This window comes from Thalassophryne amazonica, chromosome 14 (genome assembly GCF_902500255.1).
Source record: "Thalassophryne amazonica chromosome 14, fThaAma1.1, whole genome shotgun sequence".
Classification (NCBI taxonomy): domain Eukaryota; kingdom Metazoa; phylum Chordata; class Actinopteri; order Batrachoidiformes; family Batrachoididae; genus Thalassophryne; species Thalassophryne amazonica.
The window spans coordinates 76352854-76374350 of record NC_047116.1 but is presented as its reverse complement, the minus strand read 5'-3'; the positions used below and the strand labels follow the sequence as shown (position 1 = coordinate 76374350).

Genomic DNA, 21497 nt, shown 5'->3' with positions numbered 1-21497 from the left:
AAAAGAAGGCTGCTTTCGTCAGCCACATTCCAATGAGCTTTTGAAATGAGGCAGCTCAGTTACACCACTATGACGAATGTTGCCAACAAATTCAGCCTTCAAAGGATGCAGTCCCTGAATTGAGACACAGCCACTAGAGATGTGCAATTCATGAAGGGAAATTATGGCCATCCAAGAACAATGGGAGGTATGCACTTCCCCGGTTGTGGATCCACCACAAAATAAAATGGCTTCTGTGTTCTGTCAGTTCAACCTTTATACCAGGCATGTTTAACATGATCACATCTTGTGTAATCCAGTGAACAAAGTAACCAAGAAAACAGACAAATAAATATGAATATGGGTAGGAACATAACCATCATAGCAAATTTAACACACAACCAGAAGTTAAACTTTTACTGATTTGTTGTATATGTGGCGATTATGGGAAAACACATTTTTGCTTTTCTCTACAGGACAGTAAAGACTTAGAACTAGACATTATCCCTGCAAGCTTGACAGATGATCCTGAAGTTAGGCTACGTGAACCCAACCATGAGATCAATGAGGAGAAGAGGAAATCTGCCAGGAAGAAAGAGTAAGTACAAGATTGAAGTCAGAAAGAGTCACAAATATGTATTTGAGGAGACTCACAAGGCCATGGCAAGACCAAACACATAATTCATGATACAAATCATGATGTTGATGACTGTTTTTTTGTGTGTCTTAGGTTCATCATGGCAGAGCTACTACAGACTGAGAAGGCCTATGTTAGAGATCTGCAGGAATGTCTTGAGGTAAGAACACACACCCACCTTAGGCCAAATAGTCACTACCACCCAGGGTAAGAAAAATGCTTGATGTGGCATTTTCATCACATATCTATAGGGACTGGAAAAAAGTATGACACCCATATAAGTTAGGTAGCTGGAGCCATGTTGGGTCAATAAAACATTATTTAAAAAGTTTCCAGTCATGTTGAGAAGTATCTTACATTATTTTTCTGATCACAGGGCTTCCACAAATGTGTAGTTTGGAATTTCTATGACTGAATGTTGTGGTGTTAAGGGGTAAAAACAGCAAAAATGGTAGCAAAGGGCAATTTCAGTTTGTACAGGGGTCAAAAGTTAAAGTTGCTCCAGTTTTAGCAAAAACTGTTGCAAATCATTGGTTAAGATTCATAAATGGAGCAGTTTTGACCATGTTCAATGCTTGGTCTGCAAAGTATTAGTCAAAAAAGGCCAGTGGGCATTGGATTCTAAAGGGCCTTTCACACCGCAAGCTTCATTAGCGTCAAATGATGTCTCCCCTTTCGTCGGATGCGTTGGACACTTTGGACATGGTGAGGGGCTGCGGAGATTTCTGTTTCACTCTTTGGCTTTTCCAAAGCTTGAAAAAGCAGGACAATCGCTATATTGGATTCACGTCTGCCAGAACCACAAAAAGCTGAAAAAAAACAGCAGTAGAATGAGTCACGGATCAACCTGCTGGGAGAAGCTTTGTTTCAGCGACTTTTTGGAGTAACGGCAAGCCGAGTGAGGACTGATCACATGGTGGGATCGATTGGACTGCGACAGCGGACAGAGCCACGCAGAGCAGCTGGGGTTCAGAGCGAGACATCACAGCCAAAGTGATAGAGCAGACCCACTCAATCTGAAATTCCTTACTTTTGGATATATACAAACACCCAGTTTGAGCAACGGAACTTAGTTCTACAAATTTGTCTGAGGTGAGAATAATTTAAAAATAAAACGTGACATTGCTGCACTGCTGAAGGTTTAATGCTCGGCTAACGTTTGCCTTTTAGATGCACTCAGTGCAGCTGAGTGAATGTTTTAATTTGTAAATATTTCAATCTATTTTTATTTTTACCAAATAAAGCTGCAGTTTCTTCTGAGACTACAACAAAGAACTCAACTTTAAATAACTTAGTTTTTTAACTGCTTCGTATTTCTTTATATTTTATGAAAGATATTTTTTACTTGTCCACATCAGGAACATTTCAGCATTTGCTGTGCAGAGAACCTTAATACAGACGCACTTCAAAAACATCCAGAAATGAGCTTAACACCAAAGCCTGAAGTCCAGATGAAGAAGAGAACATCTCTGCTCTTCAAAATGTGAAAAAAGTGTCATACATAAACTCCACCAGCATTTGAAGCTGCAGAGGAGATCTTCATCTGGTTAAATGTCCTGAGGGTCCAGCTCACCTGTCGTCTCTGAAAACCTAGACCTGCTATGCTTCTAAACAAAACAGCTTGATGGCAAGCAGCAATGTGCGCTCCTGGCAGTGTCACGAAGCGTCTTATTAAAAATGTGCTTTAGACCGTACCATGACACATTAAGCACCCTGAACACATGCAGTGTGAAAAGCCCTTAAGACATAATGTTTCCTGTGATAACTAAGCATGACGGGTGGTGAACCTTATTAACTCAACCAATAATTTACATCACTTTTTACCAAAAATTTTGAGCCCTGTAAAAATATGTCCCTTCGGCTTCTCCCTTTTCACATGGGTTCACCACAACAGCTCTGAACTGGATCTCACTGGATGCAACTCCATATTACATATTTGAATTGGGAAGTGCACTTAACCGCTTTGACCTCTGTACAAAATGAAATTGACCTTTATCACCATTTTTGCTGTTTTAACACCATAACATCATAACATCTAGTCACTGATAATCCAAACTATACCTTTTTTGAATATTTATGGTTTGACAAAAACAAAAAGGGTATATATTTCAATATAATTTTTCAGTGTTGACCCCTGTGTAACCCTTCACTGACCCTACCTAGCTACTGCCACTGCCCTGGAATAGCTATTATAAATAAATATTAACTAGGGATATACACCTAGTAAATTATGGGTGGTATATTTTGCCACCCTACATGGTAGTGACATGGCCACTTTCAGGAATCTGGCCAAAAGTGTGTTCTGGTTTTTCAGTAAAGATGTTTTCATGACTGCCTCCTCCATTTGTCTGTCTGTCAGACCTACCTGTGGGAGATGACTAATGGTGTGGAGGAGGTACCACTTGACATTGCCAACAAGGAGCACATCATCTTTGGAAACATGCAGGAGATCTATGACTTCCACAGCAAGTGAGACATGCATGGTGCTGACTGGCAGCAATCAAAACCACTGATTTGTGACTTCTAAAATTTTTACCAATCTCCGCGGACTCTGTGGAAACAAGAAAATAGCATGACAACCAGTTTACTGTCCCTGATGTCTTCCAAATTCTAACAGCTTGTAAGCAAGTGGCAAAAAAAGATAAAATATTGCCAGAATTATTCAGGTGTCTCACATTGCCTCAGATAAGCCATTTGCTTAATTTAATACCTTTCAGAGGAAGTTAAAAAATACACTTGTATTTTTAGGTCAGGTTTTAGGTCAGATTGAGGAGCATGCCCTGATTCCACGCTTTACTACATCTATTTAATACCATATGGAACCGTGGGAGTCTAAGTTGGCAACCAGCCGGGCAGTCTGATGGACTTTCCCTGTCTCCCGAAAGTAGCCATCAGCTACAACAGTTAGGTGATGTGGGGACATTACGTTGGCTTTGTTCAACTGTTAGGATCCATAGCAGTTATGGACCGGCATCCTGGATCATGCACAGGAAAACATACAACATATTGTATTTTCTGGAGTACAAGGCACATTGGAGTGTAGGTCGCGCCTGTTAAAAATGTCTCTTGAAGAGGAAAAATGCATATGTAAGTCACATTAGAGTAGAGTATAGATCGCACTGGACTATAATGGAATTGGAAATGCAGGTGTTTACTGTGGGCTCCACAGAAACATATTTGGCATGTTATAGTGCATTGTCTGTGCAAGTGCATTTGAAGTGTGTCTAATCCCACTTTGCTCATCACATGACATGTAATTTGACTTTACAGTAAGTTGCAGAAGGCTAAGGCCCTGTATTTAGTCCCATGATTAATCATGGGTTTGTTTGTTTAAGGTGCAACATGAATTAAACCAGTCACTTTGTCACCTGTCAATTCCTTTAAGAGCTGGGTTTGCTGGACAGTGGCCCACACACTCCTTACAAACCATTGAATCAAACTGGCGGCCATCTTACCACTCACAACTTATGCGGGCCGCACAAATACAGCTTATTAGAATGTCAACAATTTCAAGTAATAGCTGAGCTGATTCTCTCATTTTCTTATTTTTGTTCTCCAGATAATGTAACCTTCATCCTCCTAATCTATGTCTGCCATGATTAGCTATTTGATTTATTTCCTTTCTTTCTTTAGTACTTTGACATTCTATTCTCAATTACTCATATCTCACTGGGACAAATACTCAATTCTAAAAATGATGATTTTTTTAATCAAAGTTTACACAGGTTTTGTGTAGTCATCAGCAAGCCTACTGTATCTATCTATCTGTCTGTCTGTTTGTCTGTCTGTCTATCTCTATCTCTCTCTATCTCTGTCTCTATATATCTCTATATCTCATCTCTTTCTCTCTTTCGATATCTATCTCTATTGATATATCTCTATATTTCTGTCTATCTGTATCCATCTCTCTCTCTCTATTAATTTATAGCTCTGTCTCTCTATCTCTATTAATCTATATCGCTATCCTCTATATATCTGTCTCTCTATATCTCTACCTACCCATATCTCTATCTTTCTATATCTGTATCTCTATCTGTATCTCTATCTCTGTCTGTATCTCTATCAATCTATATCACCATCTCTATCTCTCTGTATCTCTATCAATCTCTGTCTTCTGTACATCTCTATCTAGCTATATCTCTCTACATGTCTCTATCTCTATTTATCTCTATCTATATATCTCTATCCAGATCTACACTCAACAAAAATATAAACGCAACACTTTTGGTTTTGCTCCCATTTTGTATGAGATGAACCCAAAGATCTAAAACTTTTTCCACATACACAATATCACCATTTCCCTCAAATATTGTTCACAAACCAGTCTAAATCTGTGATAGTGAGCACTTCTCCTTTGCTGAGATAATCCATCCCACCTCACAGGTGTGCCATACCAAGATGCTGATTAGACACCATGATTAGTGCACAGGTGTGCCTTAGACTGTCCACAATAAAAGGCCACTCTGAAAGGTGCAGTTTTGTTTTATTGGGGGGGATACCAGTCAGTATCTGGTGTGACCACCATTTGCCTCATGCAGTGCAACACATCTCCTTCGCATAGAGTTGATCAGGTTGTCAATTGTGGCCTGTGGAATGTTGGTCCACTCCTCTTCAATGGCTGTGCGAAGTTGCTGGATATTGGCAGGAACTGGTACACGCTGTCGTATACGCCGGTCTAGAGCATCCCAAACATGCTCAATGGGTGACATGTCCAGTGAGTATGCCGGCCATGCAAGAACTGGGACATTTTCAGCTTCCAAGAATTGTGTACAGATCCTTGCAACATGGGGCCGTGCATTATCCTGCTACAACATGAGGTGATGTTCTTGGATGTATGGCACAACAATGCGCCTCAGGATCTCGTCACGGTATCTCTGTGCATCCAAAATGCCATCAATAAAATGCACCTGTGTTCTTCGTCCATAACAGACGCCTGCCCATACCATAACCCCACCACCACCATGGGCCACTCGATCCACAACACTGACATCAGAAAACCGCTCACCCACACGACGCCACACACGCTGTCTGCCATCTGCCCTGGACAGTGTGAACCGGGATTCATCCGTGAAGAGAACACCTCTCCAACGTTCCAAACACCAGCGAATGTGAGCATTTTCCCACTCAAGTCGGTTACGACGACGAACTGGAGTCAGGTCGAGACCCCGATGAGGACGACGAGCATGCAGATGAGCTTCCCTGAGATGGTTTCTGACAGTTTGTGCAGAAATTCTTTGGTTATGCAAACCGATTGTTTCAGCAGCTGTCCGAGTGGCTGGTCTCAGACGATCTTGGAGGTGAACATGCTGGATGTGGAGGTCCTGGGCTGGTGTAGTTACACGTGGTCTGCGGTTGTGAGGCTGGTTGGATGTACTGCCAAATTCTCTGAAACGCCTTTGGAGACAGCTTATGGTAGAGAAATGAACATTCAATACACGAGCAACAGCTGTGGTTGACATTCCTGCTGTCAGCATGCCAATTGCACGCTCCCTCAAATCTTGCGACATCTGTGGCATTGTGCTGTGTGATAAAACTGCACCTTTCAGAGTGGCCTTTTATTGTGGGCAGTCTAAGGCACACCTGTGCACTAATCATGGTGTCTAATCAACATCTTGATATGGCACACCTGTGAGGTGGGATGGATTATCTCAGCAAAGGAGAAGTGCTCACTATCACAGATTTAGACTGGTTTGTGAACAATATTTGAGGGAAATGGCGATATTGTGTATGTGGAAAAAGTTTTAGATCTTTGAGTTCATCTCATACAAAATGGGAGCAAAACCAAAAGTGTTGCGTTTATATTTACCTGTCTCTGTATCTCTCTCTATCTCTCTATTGCTCTCTCTCCATCTCTCTACATATCTCTATCTCTACATCTCTATCCAGATCTATAGCTCTATCTATCTTTATATCTATCTCTCTCTATATATCTCTATATTTATATCTCTATCTATATCTCTACCTGCATCTCTATCTATCTATATCTCTATCTCTGTCTGTATATCTCTATATCTCTTAGTATCTCTACCTATCTCTATATCTGTATCTCTCTCTATATCTATATTTCTATCGATGTCTCTATCTTGCTATATCTCTCTTTCTATATCTCTCACTCTATATCTATCTATATCTCTGTCTCTCTATATCTTTCTCCCTGTATTCCTATCTCTCTATATCTCTATCAATATCTCTATATATCTATCTCTCTATATCTCTGTGTCTGTCTATATTTCTGTCTATATCTCTGTCTCTCTATATATCTCTCACTGTCTTTATCTCTTTATCTGTATCTCTATATCTCTATCTCTGTCTCTCTATAGCTCTATCTTCCTGTCTTTATCTCTCTATATCCCTGTCTCTCCATATCTCTATCTATCTATCTATCTATCTATCTATCTATCTATCTATCTATCTATCTATCTATCTATCTATCTATCTATCTATAACTATATTTCTCTATATCGATCTCTATATTTTCTATCTACCTCTATCTATCTCTATCTATTTATGTATCTCTGTGGATCTCTATATCTCTCTATATCTATCTCTGTCTCCCTCTATCTCTCTATATATCTCTCATTATCTTTATCTCTTTATCTGTATCTCAATATCTCTATATCTGTCTCCCTATATCTCTATCTCCCTTTGTCTTTATCTCTCTATATCTCTGTCTCTCCATATGTCTATATCTCTAGCTATCTATCTTTACATCTCTATCTCTCTATCTATATCTCTCTCTATCCATATCTCTATCGCTCTCTCTCACTACATAAATATATATAGCCATCTCTGTGTATCTATATATGTATATCTATATCTCTATCTATATTTAACCCCTTAACGCCCATCGTCGCATATATGCTACAATCTCTGACTCAAATATGCAACTTACCAAATTGACCTGTATGCCCATTGTCGCAAATTTGCAACATACCATCATTATTATTATAACATTATAACATAAAGTCATTACCAGAATACCCAATATTACTATCTAGTTTTTGTGCAAAAGTGAAATTAATAATCTCAACATTATTTACCATCTACTTAAAGGCAAAAACACACACAAAACATTATTTTATATACAGCTATATAAAATCGGGCATTAAGGGGTTAACTTGATATCTATATCTGTCTGTATATTTCTCTATATCTATCTTCATATCTCTATAGGTATATCTCTGTATCTCTCTATATCTATCAATCAATCTCTATATTTCTGTCTACCTCTATCTATCTATATCCGTATCTCTATCGGTCTCTATCTCTCTCTCTCTATTTCTATTTATCTATCTCTATCTCTATATCCCTATCTCTATTTTTATCTGCATCTCTCTCTCTTTATTTCTGTGTCTCTACCTATCTCCCCATATCTGTCTCTATCTATATCTCTCTATCTCTACCTCTATCTATATCTATTTCTGTCTCTATCTCGCTACCCCATCTCTCTCTATATCTCTATCCATCTCTGTCTATTTCTCTATCTGTATATCTCTCTATATCTGTATATTGATATATAGCTCTACCTATACATCTCTGTCTCTCTGTATCTCTAGCTCTCTATCTATATCTCTTTCTCTCTATATCTCTATCTTTTCTTCTATCTATATTTATCTCCATATCGCTACCTACCTCTCTATATATCTCTATATCTATCTCATCTGTCTATAACTATATCTCTATATCTATACCCTTCTTTCTTTATATTTGTATCTACCTCTATCTCTATCTATCTCTCTATACCTGTATCTCTATCTATCTCTATATCTCTATCTATACCTCTACTTATCTCTATATCTCTATCTCTTCTCCATCTGTCTATAGCTAGATCTCTATATCTACATCTCTCTATCTCTACATTTCTATCTACCTCTGTCTTTATCTCTATCTGTATCTATCTCTCTAGCTTTTTCTCTCTGTCTGTACCTATCTCTATCTACATGTCTCTATCTCTCTCTGTATCTGTCTGTCTGTCTCTCTCTAAATCTGTCTATCTCTATATTTCTATCTATGTCTATCTATCTCTACCTTATCTATCTCTATATCTCTATCCAGCTCTGTCTCTCTTTATTTCAGTCTCTATCTCTGTCTATCTTTATCTCTATTTATCTCTTCATATCTGTGTTTCTCTATATCTCTATCACTATCTATCTTTCTATATCTCTGTCTATCTATCTTTCTATCTATCTATATATCTCTCTATATCGCTATCTCTTTATCTAACTATATCTCTTTATCTAACTATATCTCTATCTCTCCCTATCTCCGTCTCTGTCTCTGTCTACACCTCTCTATCTTTATCTCTCTCTATCTCTATATATCTCTATCCAGCTGTCTCCATATGTCTATATCTCTATCTCGATCTCCCTATATCTCTGTCTGTCTATCTATATCGCTGTCTGTCTCTTCATATCTGTATCTATCTATCTATCTATCTATCTATCTATCTATCTATCTATCTATCTATCTATCTATCTATCTATCTATCTATCTATCTATCTATCTATCTATCTATCTATCTATATCTATATCTATATTTAACTATATCTCTCTATATATCTCTATCTTTCTATCTTTATCTATCTTTATCTCTATCTCTACCTATCTCTGTCTCTATCTACAGCTCTCTATCTTTATCTCTCACTATCTCTATATCTCTCTGTATCTCTCTAAATATCTCTATCTCTCTACCTCTATCTCTATATATATTTCTGTCTCCATCTCTACCTCAGTTGATCTCTATATCCCCATCTCTATATCTCTATCCATCTCTGTGTCTATATCTCTCTATATCTCTATCTCTCTATATATTGCTACCATATCATGAACAAATTGAACAAGAACAAAAGCGGATGTATAATTAAAGTCATGATGGATAAAGTCCCTTTGGCTGCTCCCTTGTTTGCACTCGGGGTTGCCACAGCAAATCCAAGGTGGATCTGCATGTTGAATTGGCACAAGTTTTACGTTGGATGCCCTTCCTGACGCAACTCCACATTACATGGAGAAATATTGCAGGGGTGGGATTTGAACCTGGAACCTTCTGCACTGAAACCAAGTGCATTAACCATTTGGCCACTACCCCTGCCTCCAAAAGTCATGATGGATAATAAAGCAGTAGTGGATTTTTTTTTTTTTTTTAGGTTTTACCAAAACATTCGAGTTTTAACAGATAAAAGCAAAAAATAAAACAAGCATCATAGGAACAAAAAGTGAGGGGTGTACCTAATAATTAACACGTTGAAAAATACAAGAAACCGGAAAAAATCCATATTACTCAAGTGATATTTAACTTTCATTGAATGGAAATCCCTCAGAGTTCCCTTATCATAAAAAGTACAATAAGCTGTTAGGCCTTGTCCTGCCCAATCTTTGTATCTCACATCCAACTTATTGGGCATGAAATCAAGGTCATAAGCGCTCCATCTTAAGATCCTGGCCTCTTCATTCCAGTCATTCCTGTTAATAAAATGCACCCAAAGTTTCAATGGCAGGTTAATCCACTGACTTCCCTGTTCAATTTGTTTTTTAATAAGTGTCTTGTCCCCTAAACATGCCTGAATTGGAAAATCACTCGAGGTGGCTATTTCTGTTTCTTTTCATCTCGCTTGGTAATCCGCATTACACCAACACACCAGAGTCTTAAATTGAGCTGAAAGATAATAATCTTTCATACATGGCAGTGCCAGCCCCCCTTTATCCTTCTCCAGCTGCATAGTTTGATACTTAAATCGTGGTCTTTTCCCTTGCCATATAAACCTGGAAATGAATTTGTCCCACTCTTGAAATTGTTTATCAGTTATTTCAACTGGAAGTGTTTGGAACAAATAAAGCATCCTAGGCAAAATATTCATTTTGACCGTATCAATGCGCGACTCAAAGCTTAAGATTGGTATTAAATTCCATCTTTTAATATCCTCATTTATTTTATGGCACAGAGGTTTAAAATTTGCATCATATAACTTTGAAAGATCTTTAGAGATATTTACGCCAAGATACTCAACCTGCTCCAACTCCCAGTTCAAATTAACTTTAGACTTAATTTCCTGATTTGGCTTATAATTAAAAGTCAAAATGTGAGTCTTTAATATGTTAAGTTTATACCCTGATATTGAGCTAAAGGTCTCTAGAAATGATAATAGCTTAGGGAAAGAGGTATTTGGATTTGTCAAATAAATCAGAACGTCATCGGCAAACAAAGAGAGCTTATGTTCACACCCCAGAATCTTGACTCCGGTAATATTAGTACTTTGAGTAACACCTTGGCTCAGGGCCTCTATAAAAAGAGCAAAGAGTAAGGGGCTCAACGGACAGCCCTGAGCCGTTTAATATAAAATTAAAATTAAAATAAAATTAAATGATTTTGAAAGCGCCCCATTAACTTTAATCCTTGCCCTTGGGCATTTATACAAAGCTTGGATGGCCATAATAAAAGAATGGTGAAATCCGAACTTCCCCAAGACTTTGTACAAGAATTCCCAATTAACCCGATCAAAAGCCTTTTCGGCATCCAAACTCATAAGAACCATCTGAATTTTATTTATAACTACATGATCGATTATATCTAATATTCTGTGAATATTGTCCTGTGTCTGTCTCTGCTTAATGAAACCAGTCTGATCTAAACTAATTATCTGAACAAGAATATCTTCAGTTCTTCTACTAAGAATGTATGTGAATATCTTATAATCTTGGTTGAGGACACTAATAGGACGGTAATTTCCGCAATCAAGCCTATCCTTTCCATCTTTGGCTATTAGGGAAATAGTTGCCTCACTCCAAGAAGGGGGGATTACCCCGGACTTTAAAATATAATTGAATGTTGTTTTCATTAAAGGAATCAATAAATCTTGCATTTCCTTGTACCACTCTGATGGAAACCCATCCGGTCCTGGGGCTTTATTTGGTTTTAAGTTTGAAATGGCTTTTTTAATTTCAAGTTCGGATATTTCCTTAATTAAAGTTGTATTTTGATTTTCACTCACTTTTGGTAAGTCAAGTGAATCCAGGAAGGATATCATACATTTATCATCTATCTCTGATCGAGTATATAGCTCTTGGTAAAATGTTAAAAGGGCTAGCTGAATATCTTCCAATTTGTAGAGTATGCTGTTTGTTTGGGGATCCTTTATTTTGTGAATTGCATTTTGTAATTGTTCTTTAATTTGTAAGCCAATAGTTTAGCCGATTTGCCTCCAGCCTCATAATGTCTTTGTTGTAGGAATACCATGTTTTTCTGAATTTCAAATGAGAAAATTTCATTAATTTCGTTTTTCCTCTTTTGTATTTCTAATTCCAGGTTTGTATTTACACCTATTTTATGGGCCTCCTCCAAAAGTCGTAGTTGTTCTTGAAGTTTCTTTAATTGCTCATTTCTCCTCTTCTTTAGGTTGGTGCTATAACCTGTTAGCTTCCCTCGCAGGACTGCTTTCAAAGCATCCCATAAAATATTCGGAGGGACTTCTTCAATATCGTTTTCGGCTAGATAATTTGTTATATCTTGTCTAATTTGCTCTTTCATGGGACGTAAAATACTTGTATTTCAACTTTTCCTTCGACCTGATGTCTTCCATGTTCCATGAAGCACAGGCAGCCCCAGCGTTTGGACCATCCCCTGCCCACCCTCATTTTAACACCTGCAAACCTGGAGAGAAAGAAAACCAGTGTAAAAATATAGTACAAACCAGCAATAAAAGTTTTGCACTTTTGCATTAGTTATTAATTTTATTTATTCATTTTCGATACCCACTTATTCCAGTTGAGGGTCACATGGGAGCTGGAGCTCGAGAGGCAGGGCACACCCTGGACAGGACGCCAGTCTGACCACAAAGAGACAGACAAACACATTTACACTCACCTATGGCCAATTCAAAGTTTTTGGAAGTGAGAGGAAGCTAGAGCACCGGGAGGGAACCCACACATACACAGGGGAGAACATGCAAACTCCATACAGAATGGCTCGGATGAGGAGTATCGTTTGCATTGTGAGAAACCTCATCTATGACCTTTTGGCCATGTTTCTCTGGCCATGATGCAGCACACACGTGCTTTGGACCAGTTGTTTGCCTGGATGGATATTGTTCATGATCTGGGTTTGTTCCATGGTGTTGTGGATGCTGAAATATGTGGCACTGGCAGGTGTTGCCAGACCTGATGTGACCTGATCTGATCTGTATTTTGGACGAGTGCAAATGTGTGCTATTGCATAGTTTATGCACATCGTGAGCTTGCCTGTATATTTGACCATTACGCGGTCTAAATAGTGGAAAAAACTCTGTGCTGGACTTTAGACTGTTTTTAGTGGTTTGTTTTGGTGGTCCTCATTTTCAGTTTCTTCTCCATAGCAATGCACCATCACTGCACCTGACCACACCTCATTTTCCGACAACGGATGAATCGATTAGCAAAAGCAACTTAAACAATGTGGGCACTGGGCTTGAAAACAACAGCTGCATTGTTTGAAAACGAGCAGCTGTGTGCTGCCTCATGCCAGGCAGACAATTGGGGTCTCAGTGTTACTTGTTTCCACTTTCTTTAAGAGGAAGGCAGCAGATTTCTGAATAATATGAAGGCCTGAATTTGCTCTTCCCTTACATGTGTCTTTCTTCAGTATTTTCCTGAAGGAGCTGGTGAACTATGAACAGCTACCTGAAGATGTGGGTCACTGTTTTGTCACCTGGGTAAGTGTCAGCATTGTTGGTGGGATTTCTTTTTGAATTCCATAATAGTGAGCTCTGATGTTTGACCTCAAACGTGTTTCATGTTTATTTTTCTGTTTTCAGGCTGATAAGTTTCACATATATGTGGATTACTGTAAAAACAAACCAGACTCCAGTCAACTTATTCTGGAGCATGCCGGCACCTTCTTTGATGTGAGTTACATATTATATTAACAACACTTTTTAATTATATGCTATCACATATTATTCAGAGAATGCCTTTTGACATGAGGAGAAAATATGAGACATCTGCACAAAACCAGATTTTGTTTCATCTTTATTACAGTGAGGCAAATATGTAAATGGTAAATGGATTGCATTTATATAGTGCTTTTCCATTGCCACTGTCGATTGCAAGTTTTCCCACCTACAAAGAATGGAGAGGTAATTTTTATAATAGGTACACTTCAACTAAGAGGGACAGAATATATATATATATATATATATATATATATATATATCCCATAGTATGATTTTTAAATAATTAATTAGCATTTTATTGCCTGAAATAAGTATTTGATCACCTACCAACCAGTAAGAATTCTGGCTCTCACAGACCTGTTAATTTTTCTTTAAGAAGCCCTCTTATTCTGCACTCTTTACCTGTATAAAAGGCACCTGTCCACACACTCGATCAATCACACTCCAACCTGTCCACCATGGCCAAGACCAAAGAGCTGTCTCAGGACACCAGGGACAAAATTGTAGACCTGCACAAGACTGGGATGGACTACAGGACAACAGGCAAGGAGCTTGGCGAGAAAGCAACAACTGTTGGTGTAATTATTAGAAAATGGAAGAAACACAAGATGACTGTCAATCTTCCTCGGCCTGGGGCTCCATGCAAGATCTCACCTCATGGGGTAAGGATGATTTTGAGAAAGCCCAGAACTACACGGGAGGACCTGGTCAATGACCTGAAGAGAGCTGGGACCACAATCGCAAAGATTACATTAGTAACACATGATGCTGTCATGGTTTAAAATCCTGCAGGGCAGCAAGGTCCCCCTGCTCAAGCCAGCACATGTCCAGGCCTATTTGATGTTCACCCGTGACCATCTGGATGATCCAGAGGAGGCATGGGAGAAGGTCATGTGATCAGATGAGACCAAAATAGAGCTTTTTGGTATCAACTCCACTTGTCGTGTTTGGAGGATAAGAACAACCCCAAGAACACCATCCCAAATGTGAAACATGGGGGGGTGGAAAGATAATTTTTGGGGGTGCTTTTCTGCAAAGGGGAAAGGACGACTGCACCGTATTGAAGGGAGGATGAATGGGGTGATGTATCACGAGATTTTGGCAAACAACCTCCTAGCCAGCTGTGTGACACATTGAGGATTTTCGCCACCACATTGCATCTCCGCCAAGACTGCATTGGCTGACTGTGCAACTGTGTTCACCTGAAAAAAAACAGAACATTGACATTTTTGTGTTTTCCAAATATACATATGCATGTAAACTGAACAGACTGTTTTTTGTTCAGACTTCTGTTCATTCAAAGTAGATTAGATGTGATACAATTTATGATTACAGATGTTCTGTATGTGTATTTTAGACAGGAAAGTCTCCATTTAACATAAACATTTTTCTACAATATTATGCCTGATAAAATTTGACAACAGATATAGAAGTAAAATTTTCTTTTATTTAGAAATCTTTTCCCCCTCATCCGATGTGGGTCTACAGCTTTTCAGATAAAGATTTGCAATCATTTGCTTTGAATAAAATGTGAAGAATTAGCAATCACAAGAAACTGACTTATAAATGATTAAATATATACAGAATGTACAGAAACTTTATTTTCAGTGATTTTAGAACAAACTCCTGAATTTAAGACCACTGTGCTGCTGAAATAATTTTTTTCATACACAAATACACCGTGCCAGGAATAAATGATCATTTATAAGAAAAGGTGGTGAGTGAACAAACCATTCTGTGTTTTGTAAGCAGCTTATATCCGACAGCATTGTTGTTGTCATTCCCTGACAGCTGCGCTTCACATCCTGTTTCTGTCGCGTTCGGCTGGAACATACACGGTTTGGAGCCGCTCATTGTTTTTACCATGGCTTCCTTTCATCAGAAACTTCCTCATCTTCTTCAAAAACAATCGATATGTCAGTTAAATCTTTGCTATAATCGCGCACTGTGCCTTTGCTGTCCGTGTCTGCCGTATTGGTAAACAGAGCTGTGCTGCGACACATCTACTCGCATGACGTCACATCCGTCGCAGCGAAAAAGTAGGTTAACTCGGAGGCGGTAAATTCAAATTCTCAGATTGGAAAGCATTTGGGGTGGAGTAGGTGGTGTTGTGGAGATTTGGCTGTCAGAGATTGGTTAAAGCTATTACTGTCATCTCAAATACTGCCACTCGGTGGCACCTCTGTTGTTTTTATTGTGATATATGATGAGGATTGTGCAGCAGCATGGCAAAAACTGCTGTGGCTGTCAGTGGAAGGATTTGGTGCAGGTCACGCCTGTGGACAGAATGCACTTTTTTTTAATTTTCCAGCATTGTCATATAAAAATGTCTCATCTCAACATTGTCAGCTCCATTTACTGCATGAAGAAGAAGCAATTCTGTCAAAGGCAGAACTGTTGAAGTAGGTCACTACATTACACACCTACTACACAAAACACAATACACAGAAGAATGTTTGGTAAAACTAATACACTGTTCCAGTTCAGGGTTAAGATAAGAGGTTTGAACAAATTGTTGTTTATTTTGGGTTTTTATTTTTGTAGTTCAGACAAAAATGTACATTAGGTGTGTGTTTGTTGTGAAGTGAGTGTGCCATGTAAAAAATGTGTATGTCAGGTTGTCTGCCCTGTCAGACTGTTGGCACTTTAAATTGAGATGTTTTGATTGGGAAGTGCTTGAGCCAGTGATGTACAAACAGCTTCATATCTTTTTATATTTTTACCAATGAAATGGATGATCTCATAATTGAAGATCTTTCCTACCCCCTTCAAAAAATAAAAGATAAAAATAAAAACTTGCCTCAGAAAGCCCATCAGTGTCTATCCCAGAAGTTCAAATGACCAAAACAGATCCTGAAAACTGGGCCGTACAGCCACGGACCAGCTGTATGGTCACACAAGTATCACCATACTGTAACTCAGTTCTTCTCTGAGATTATCCCATAGCTTTCTACATTCTGGTTGCTCATTCCTGATACAAACAGCATTCAGGGAGATCACTTGTGTTACTCACTTACCCTATGTAAAGGAGGTATATAAAGGTGTGACCCCGGTACAGAAGTCAGACCAGTACAAAGACAGTGTTCATGAGGTGACAGGCTGAACAGTAACTCAGGATACAGGCACAGATCTTAAACACGGGTGATCCAACTACAGGAAAATTTAAGTGAAAAGGAGTTTTCATACAACCCCAATTCCGATGAACTTGGGGCAATGTGTGAAATCAATCAATCAACTTTTTTCTTATATAGCGCCAAATCACAACAAACAGTTGCCCCAAGGTGCTCCATATTGTAAGGCAAGGCCATACAATAATTATGAAAAACCCCAACGGTCAAAACGACCCCCTATGAGCAAGCACTTGGCCACAGTGGGAAGGAAAAACTCCCTTTTAACAGGAAGAAACCTCCAGCAGAACCAGGCTCAGGGAGGGGCAGTCTTCTGCTGAGACTGGTTGGGGCTGAGGGAAAGAACCAGGAAAAAGACATGCCGAGAAGGGGGGCAGAGATCGATCACTAATGATTAAATGCAGAGTGATGCATACGGAGCAAAAAGAGAAAGAAACATTTATTTACAGAAATGTAAATAAAAACAGAATACATTGATTTGCAAATCCTCTTCAACCTATATTCAATTGAATACACCACAAACACAAGATATTTAATGTTCAAACTGACAGACGTTTTGGATTTTGTGCAAATATTTGCTCATTTTGAAATGGATGCCTGCAACACATTTCAAAAACCTGGGACAGGGGCAACAAAAGACTGTGAAAGTTGATGAATGCTCAAAGAACACCTGTTTGGAACATTCCACAGGTGAACAGGTTAATTGGAAACAGGTGAATGTCATGATTGGGTATAAAAGGAGCATCCCCAAAAGGCTCAGCCGTTCACAAGCAAAGATGGGGCGAGGAACACCACTTTGTGAACAACTGTGTGAAAAAATAGTCCAACAGTTTAAGAGCAGTGTTTCTCAGTGTTCAATTGCAAGGAATTTAGGGATTCCATCATCTGCAGTCCATGGATTCCATCATCTACAGTCAATAATATAATCAGAAGAATCAGAGAATCTGGAGAACTTTCTACACGTAAGCGGCAAGGCCGAAAACACAACATTGAGTGCCCTGACCTTCGATCCGTCAGGTGGCACTGCATTAAAAACTGACACCATTGTGTAAAGGATCTTACCGCGTAGGCTTAGGAACACTTCAGAAAACCATTGTCAGTTAACACAGTTCATCGCTACAGCTACAAGTTGAAGTTAAAACTCTACCATACAAAGCGAAACCCATACATTAACAACATCCAGAAATGACGCCGCCTTCTCTGGGCCTGAGCTCATTTGAAATGGACAGATGCAAAGTGGAAATGTGTGCTGTGGTCTGATGAGTCCACATTTCAAATTGTTTTTGGAAATCATGGGCGTTGTGTCCTCCGGACAAAAGAATTAAAAGACCATCCAGATTGTTACCAGTGCAAAGTCCAAAAGTCAGTATCAGTGATGGTATGGGGGTGTGTTGGTGTCAATGGCTTGGGCAACTTACACATCTGTGATGGCACCATCAATGCTGAAAGGTAGATCCAGGTTTTGGAGCAATAACACATGCTGCCATCCAAGCAACGTCTTTTTCAGGGACGTCCCTGCTTATTTCAGCAAGACAATGCCAAGCCACATTGTGCACGTGTTACAGCAGCTTGGCTTTGTAGTAAAAGAGTGCGGGTACTAGACTGGCCTGCCTGCAGTCCAGACCTGTCGCCCATTGAAAAAGTGTGGCACATTATGAGTATGTTTGGGTTTGATCAAAAAAAATTCAGATACTTCATTTTTAGTGTTTGCTCTTTCCATGGGCAAAACAATTTTATATTTCTCTGTTTGTGTGTGTGTGTGTGTGTGTGTGTGTGTGTGTGTGTGTGTGTGTGTGTGTGTGTGTGTGTGTGTGTGTGTGTGTGTGTGTAGGACATCCAGCAGAGACGTGGGCTTGCAAATTCGATCTCATCCTGCCTCATTAAACCAGTGCAGAGGATCACCAAATACCAGCTGCTGCTGAAGGTGCACAAACACACTGAACAAGCAATATGAGGAGTAAAGAAGCACTCAGGAGCTACAAATGGTTAATGAAAGTGACACAGGAAAAAAATTTATGACTTCTGACAGACATGAAGTAAACTGGGCTGATGGGAAATGTGGTCATATCCTGATTACCAGGAAGGTTGTCAGAAGGATAATGTAAAGAAAAATGCCCCACACAGATTCAAGTGATTCAGCAGACTGGATGCTGATATTTGCACAAAATACATGCAAATGTTTTATTTTTTTATTATTATTTCAAGATAGGATATGATACACCATATGTTTCAAAAGCATGTTAACTTGGTCATAAGGTGCAAAAGACATTTTTTCAGGTTAAATGCTTTGAGGATTTACATTGAACATACAATTCTCCATTTCCCAGCCGTCAACAAAATTCGTGCTTGAAGCTGTTGGTGGATAAAGCATGACACTTGCTGTTATGACATGTTGTGATATTCACAGCAATGTTGTTTGATCTGTTTGTGTCTTTACAAAGCCAACCAGGCCAATCAGACCAGCACCCTGACTCTGGTTTCTGCAACATGAAGCAGATTGCACCTTTTAATAAAATATACATATGCTTTGTGTTGAAATAAAAAGCCTTATATAAATATTAAAGGGATTTACAGTGTGTCTGTGACAGAGGCAAAGATACAAACTTACCATGACCGAACAAAGTCATATCATACACTAGGGCTGGGATTCCCACACTTTTTTGGCTTGCGAGTTACTTTTAAAATAACCAAGTCAAAATGATCTACCGACATTACAAATGCTAAACATACATTGGCTCATCAATTAAACTTAGTGCAGAACTGTAGACACTCGTGTCTTCCCCCTCCCCAACACCCTCTTTCCATCTGGTTTCACTCCTGGTTTGCCAATGGGGCAGGAGGAATGGATAACGTGTATTTATGCAGAACGAACAACTTGATTGACAGATAAGAAGGTTTTATCAGTGCTTTTTACATCATGCTGTCCTCAGAAAGACTTTATTCACATTTGGGGGGATTTGTATTTGTTGTTAACGTGTCTCACGGGTCTTCAGCTGTTTTTAGTTTAACCACAGTGAGGAAACTCACAGAAAGGCACTGAGTTTTAAAGAAAAGAAAAGTGTAAAAATGTCTTTGTAAAGCTCACTGCAGGTGTGCTGTCATCACCGCGCTTTGAGACACAGAGAGACGACAACAGTAGTTTTTTTCAACTCAGAGCTGCTGCACAATTACAGCAGATGAACAGATCGTAGCATCAAATGCTAAAAGTGGGCAAAGTGGGCGGTTGGGCCGAACCCCTGACTTCCCTCGGGCTTACGGGCCAGTTTTAATGTTATGCGATTGACCCACACTATCTTTGCAATTGACCGGTTGATTGCAATTGACGTATTGGGCACCCCTGCACTAGGGTGTGTCCTTGTGAAACAACTTCATTAAAATTACATGTATTGTACCATATCTTGTTCTCTGCTCCCGCCATCATTTCATCTTTTATATCCTCTTTGATATCTGACACTCACATTCTCTTTCCCCCTCTCCTGTCCTCTTTTCTAATCTTCTGGCTCATATTCTTGATTTCTCTCCTCTGACTGCAGGAGTTACTCTCCTGCTGTGAGGAAGGTAAAGGGGAAATTAAAGATGGCTTGGAAGTGATGCTTGGCGTTCCCAAGAGAGCTAATGATGCCATGCATCTCACCATCTTGGAAGGTAAGACCAGGGTTACTTTTAAAATATATTCTGTTGAAGGTGCTAATTACTGCAACATGTAACCTGATCCAAGTATAACATTAATATGAATTACTTTGAGGTACTTTTGAATTGTCTAAATTCCAAATACACAAAAAGACAAATGAAACCTTAGGACTAAGGGCTTTTGCCTCCAAAAAAAGTGTATTTTTTAGGGTTTCATATTTGTTTCCTCAGTAACCCAGATAAATTCACCTTATATTCTTATTGTTACATCGTGATTGTTGTGAAAGTGTAGTGACACGGACCCACAACAGGGGGCGCAAATGAACGGTCAATAGATGAGCCAAAAAGTAACAATTTAATGTTGTGAAGGTGCACAACGAATACACAGACAATCTCAGAATATGATTACAGTCAATCCACAAAGGTGACGTGTGGGCAGGCTCGAGGATAGAAGACATCTGTCCTGAGAAGAGCCGGAACCACACGATTTCCGCCGCCACCGAACCTGGTGAATACTGGAGCCGCCAAGTCCCGAATTCCCAGGTGATCACCGTCCCTGACTGTCGGATCTGGTACTGCCGGCAGAGAACAAAGACAGTCAAGTGTGGGTGTGTGTACACCCAGTAACAACAACGGTGGGAATGCCACCTCCACCTCTCACTCAATATGCTGAAGAGTACCGCAGTGATTCCTCAGGGGAAAAGAGTGCCGTCCTGCACTCACTCAGCTTCCACAGAAAGAGGGACTGGTACTCCTGCAAACACTCACAATATACAGATATATTGCAAAACAAACGGCTGAGGATATTACCTCCAGTGAAGTACGATATCTCGGCAATGAGGTGGAGATGACGTCTGGGTTTTATGGAGTGGGATGATGAAGAATGAGTGACAGCTGTCAGGACATAATGAGTAACAGCTGTCACTCCCGGCTGTGTCCGTGGCGGCAGCGCCCTCTCGTGCCTGAAGCCCGCACTTCAGGCAGGGCGCCCTCTGGTGGTGGGCCAGCAGTACCTCCTCTTCTGGCGGCCCACACAACAGGACCCCCCCAGGACAACAGGACCAGGTTTATCGGGGTGTCGGCGGCAGAAATCGGCCAGGAGGGCCGGATCCAGGATGAAGCTCCTCTTCACCCAGGAGCGTTCTTCGGGTCCATACCCCTCCCAGTCCACCAGATATTGGAACCCCCAGCCCATTCGACGGA

General features: G+C 39.7%; 1 protein-coding gene across 2 annotated transcripts in view; it reads left to right on the top strand.

The window, feature by feature from the left end:
* Window positions 1-21497, top strand: part of kalrna (kalirin RhoGEF kinase a) — a 609141-nt gene that overhangs the window by 266106 nt on the left and 321538 nt on the right. For both annotated transcript variants that reach the window (XM_034186645.1, XM_034186644.1), the window contains exons 28-34: window positions 456-577; window positions 710-776; window positions 2976-3085; window positions 13227-13296; window positions 13399-13488; window positions 18496-18588; window positions 20198-20309. In XM_034186645.1, coding sequence (XP_034042536.1) covers window positions 456-577; window positions 710-776; window positions 2976-3085; window positions 13227-13296; window positions 13399-13488; window positions 18496-18588; window positions 20198-20309 — 664 coding nt within the window. The remainder of the gene's footprint in view (window positions 1-455; window positions 578-709; window positions 777-2975; window positions 3086-13226; window positions 13297-13398; window positions 13489-18495; window positions 18589-20197; window positions 20310-21497) is intronic.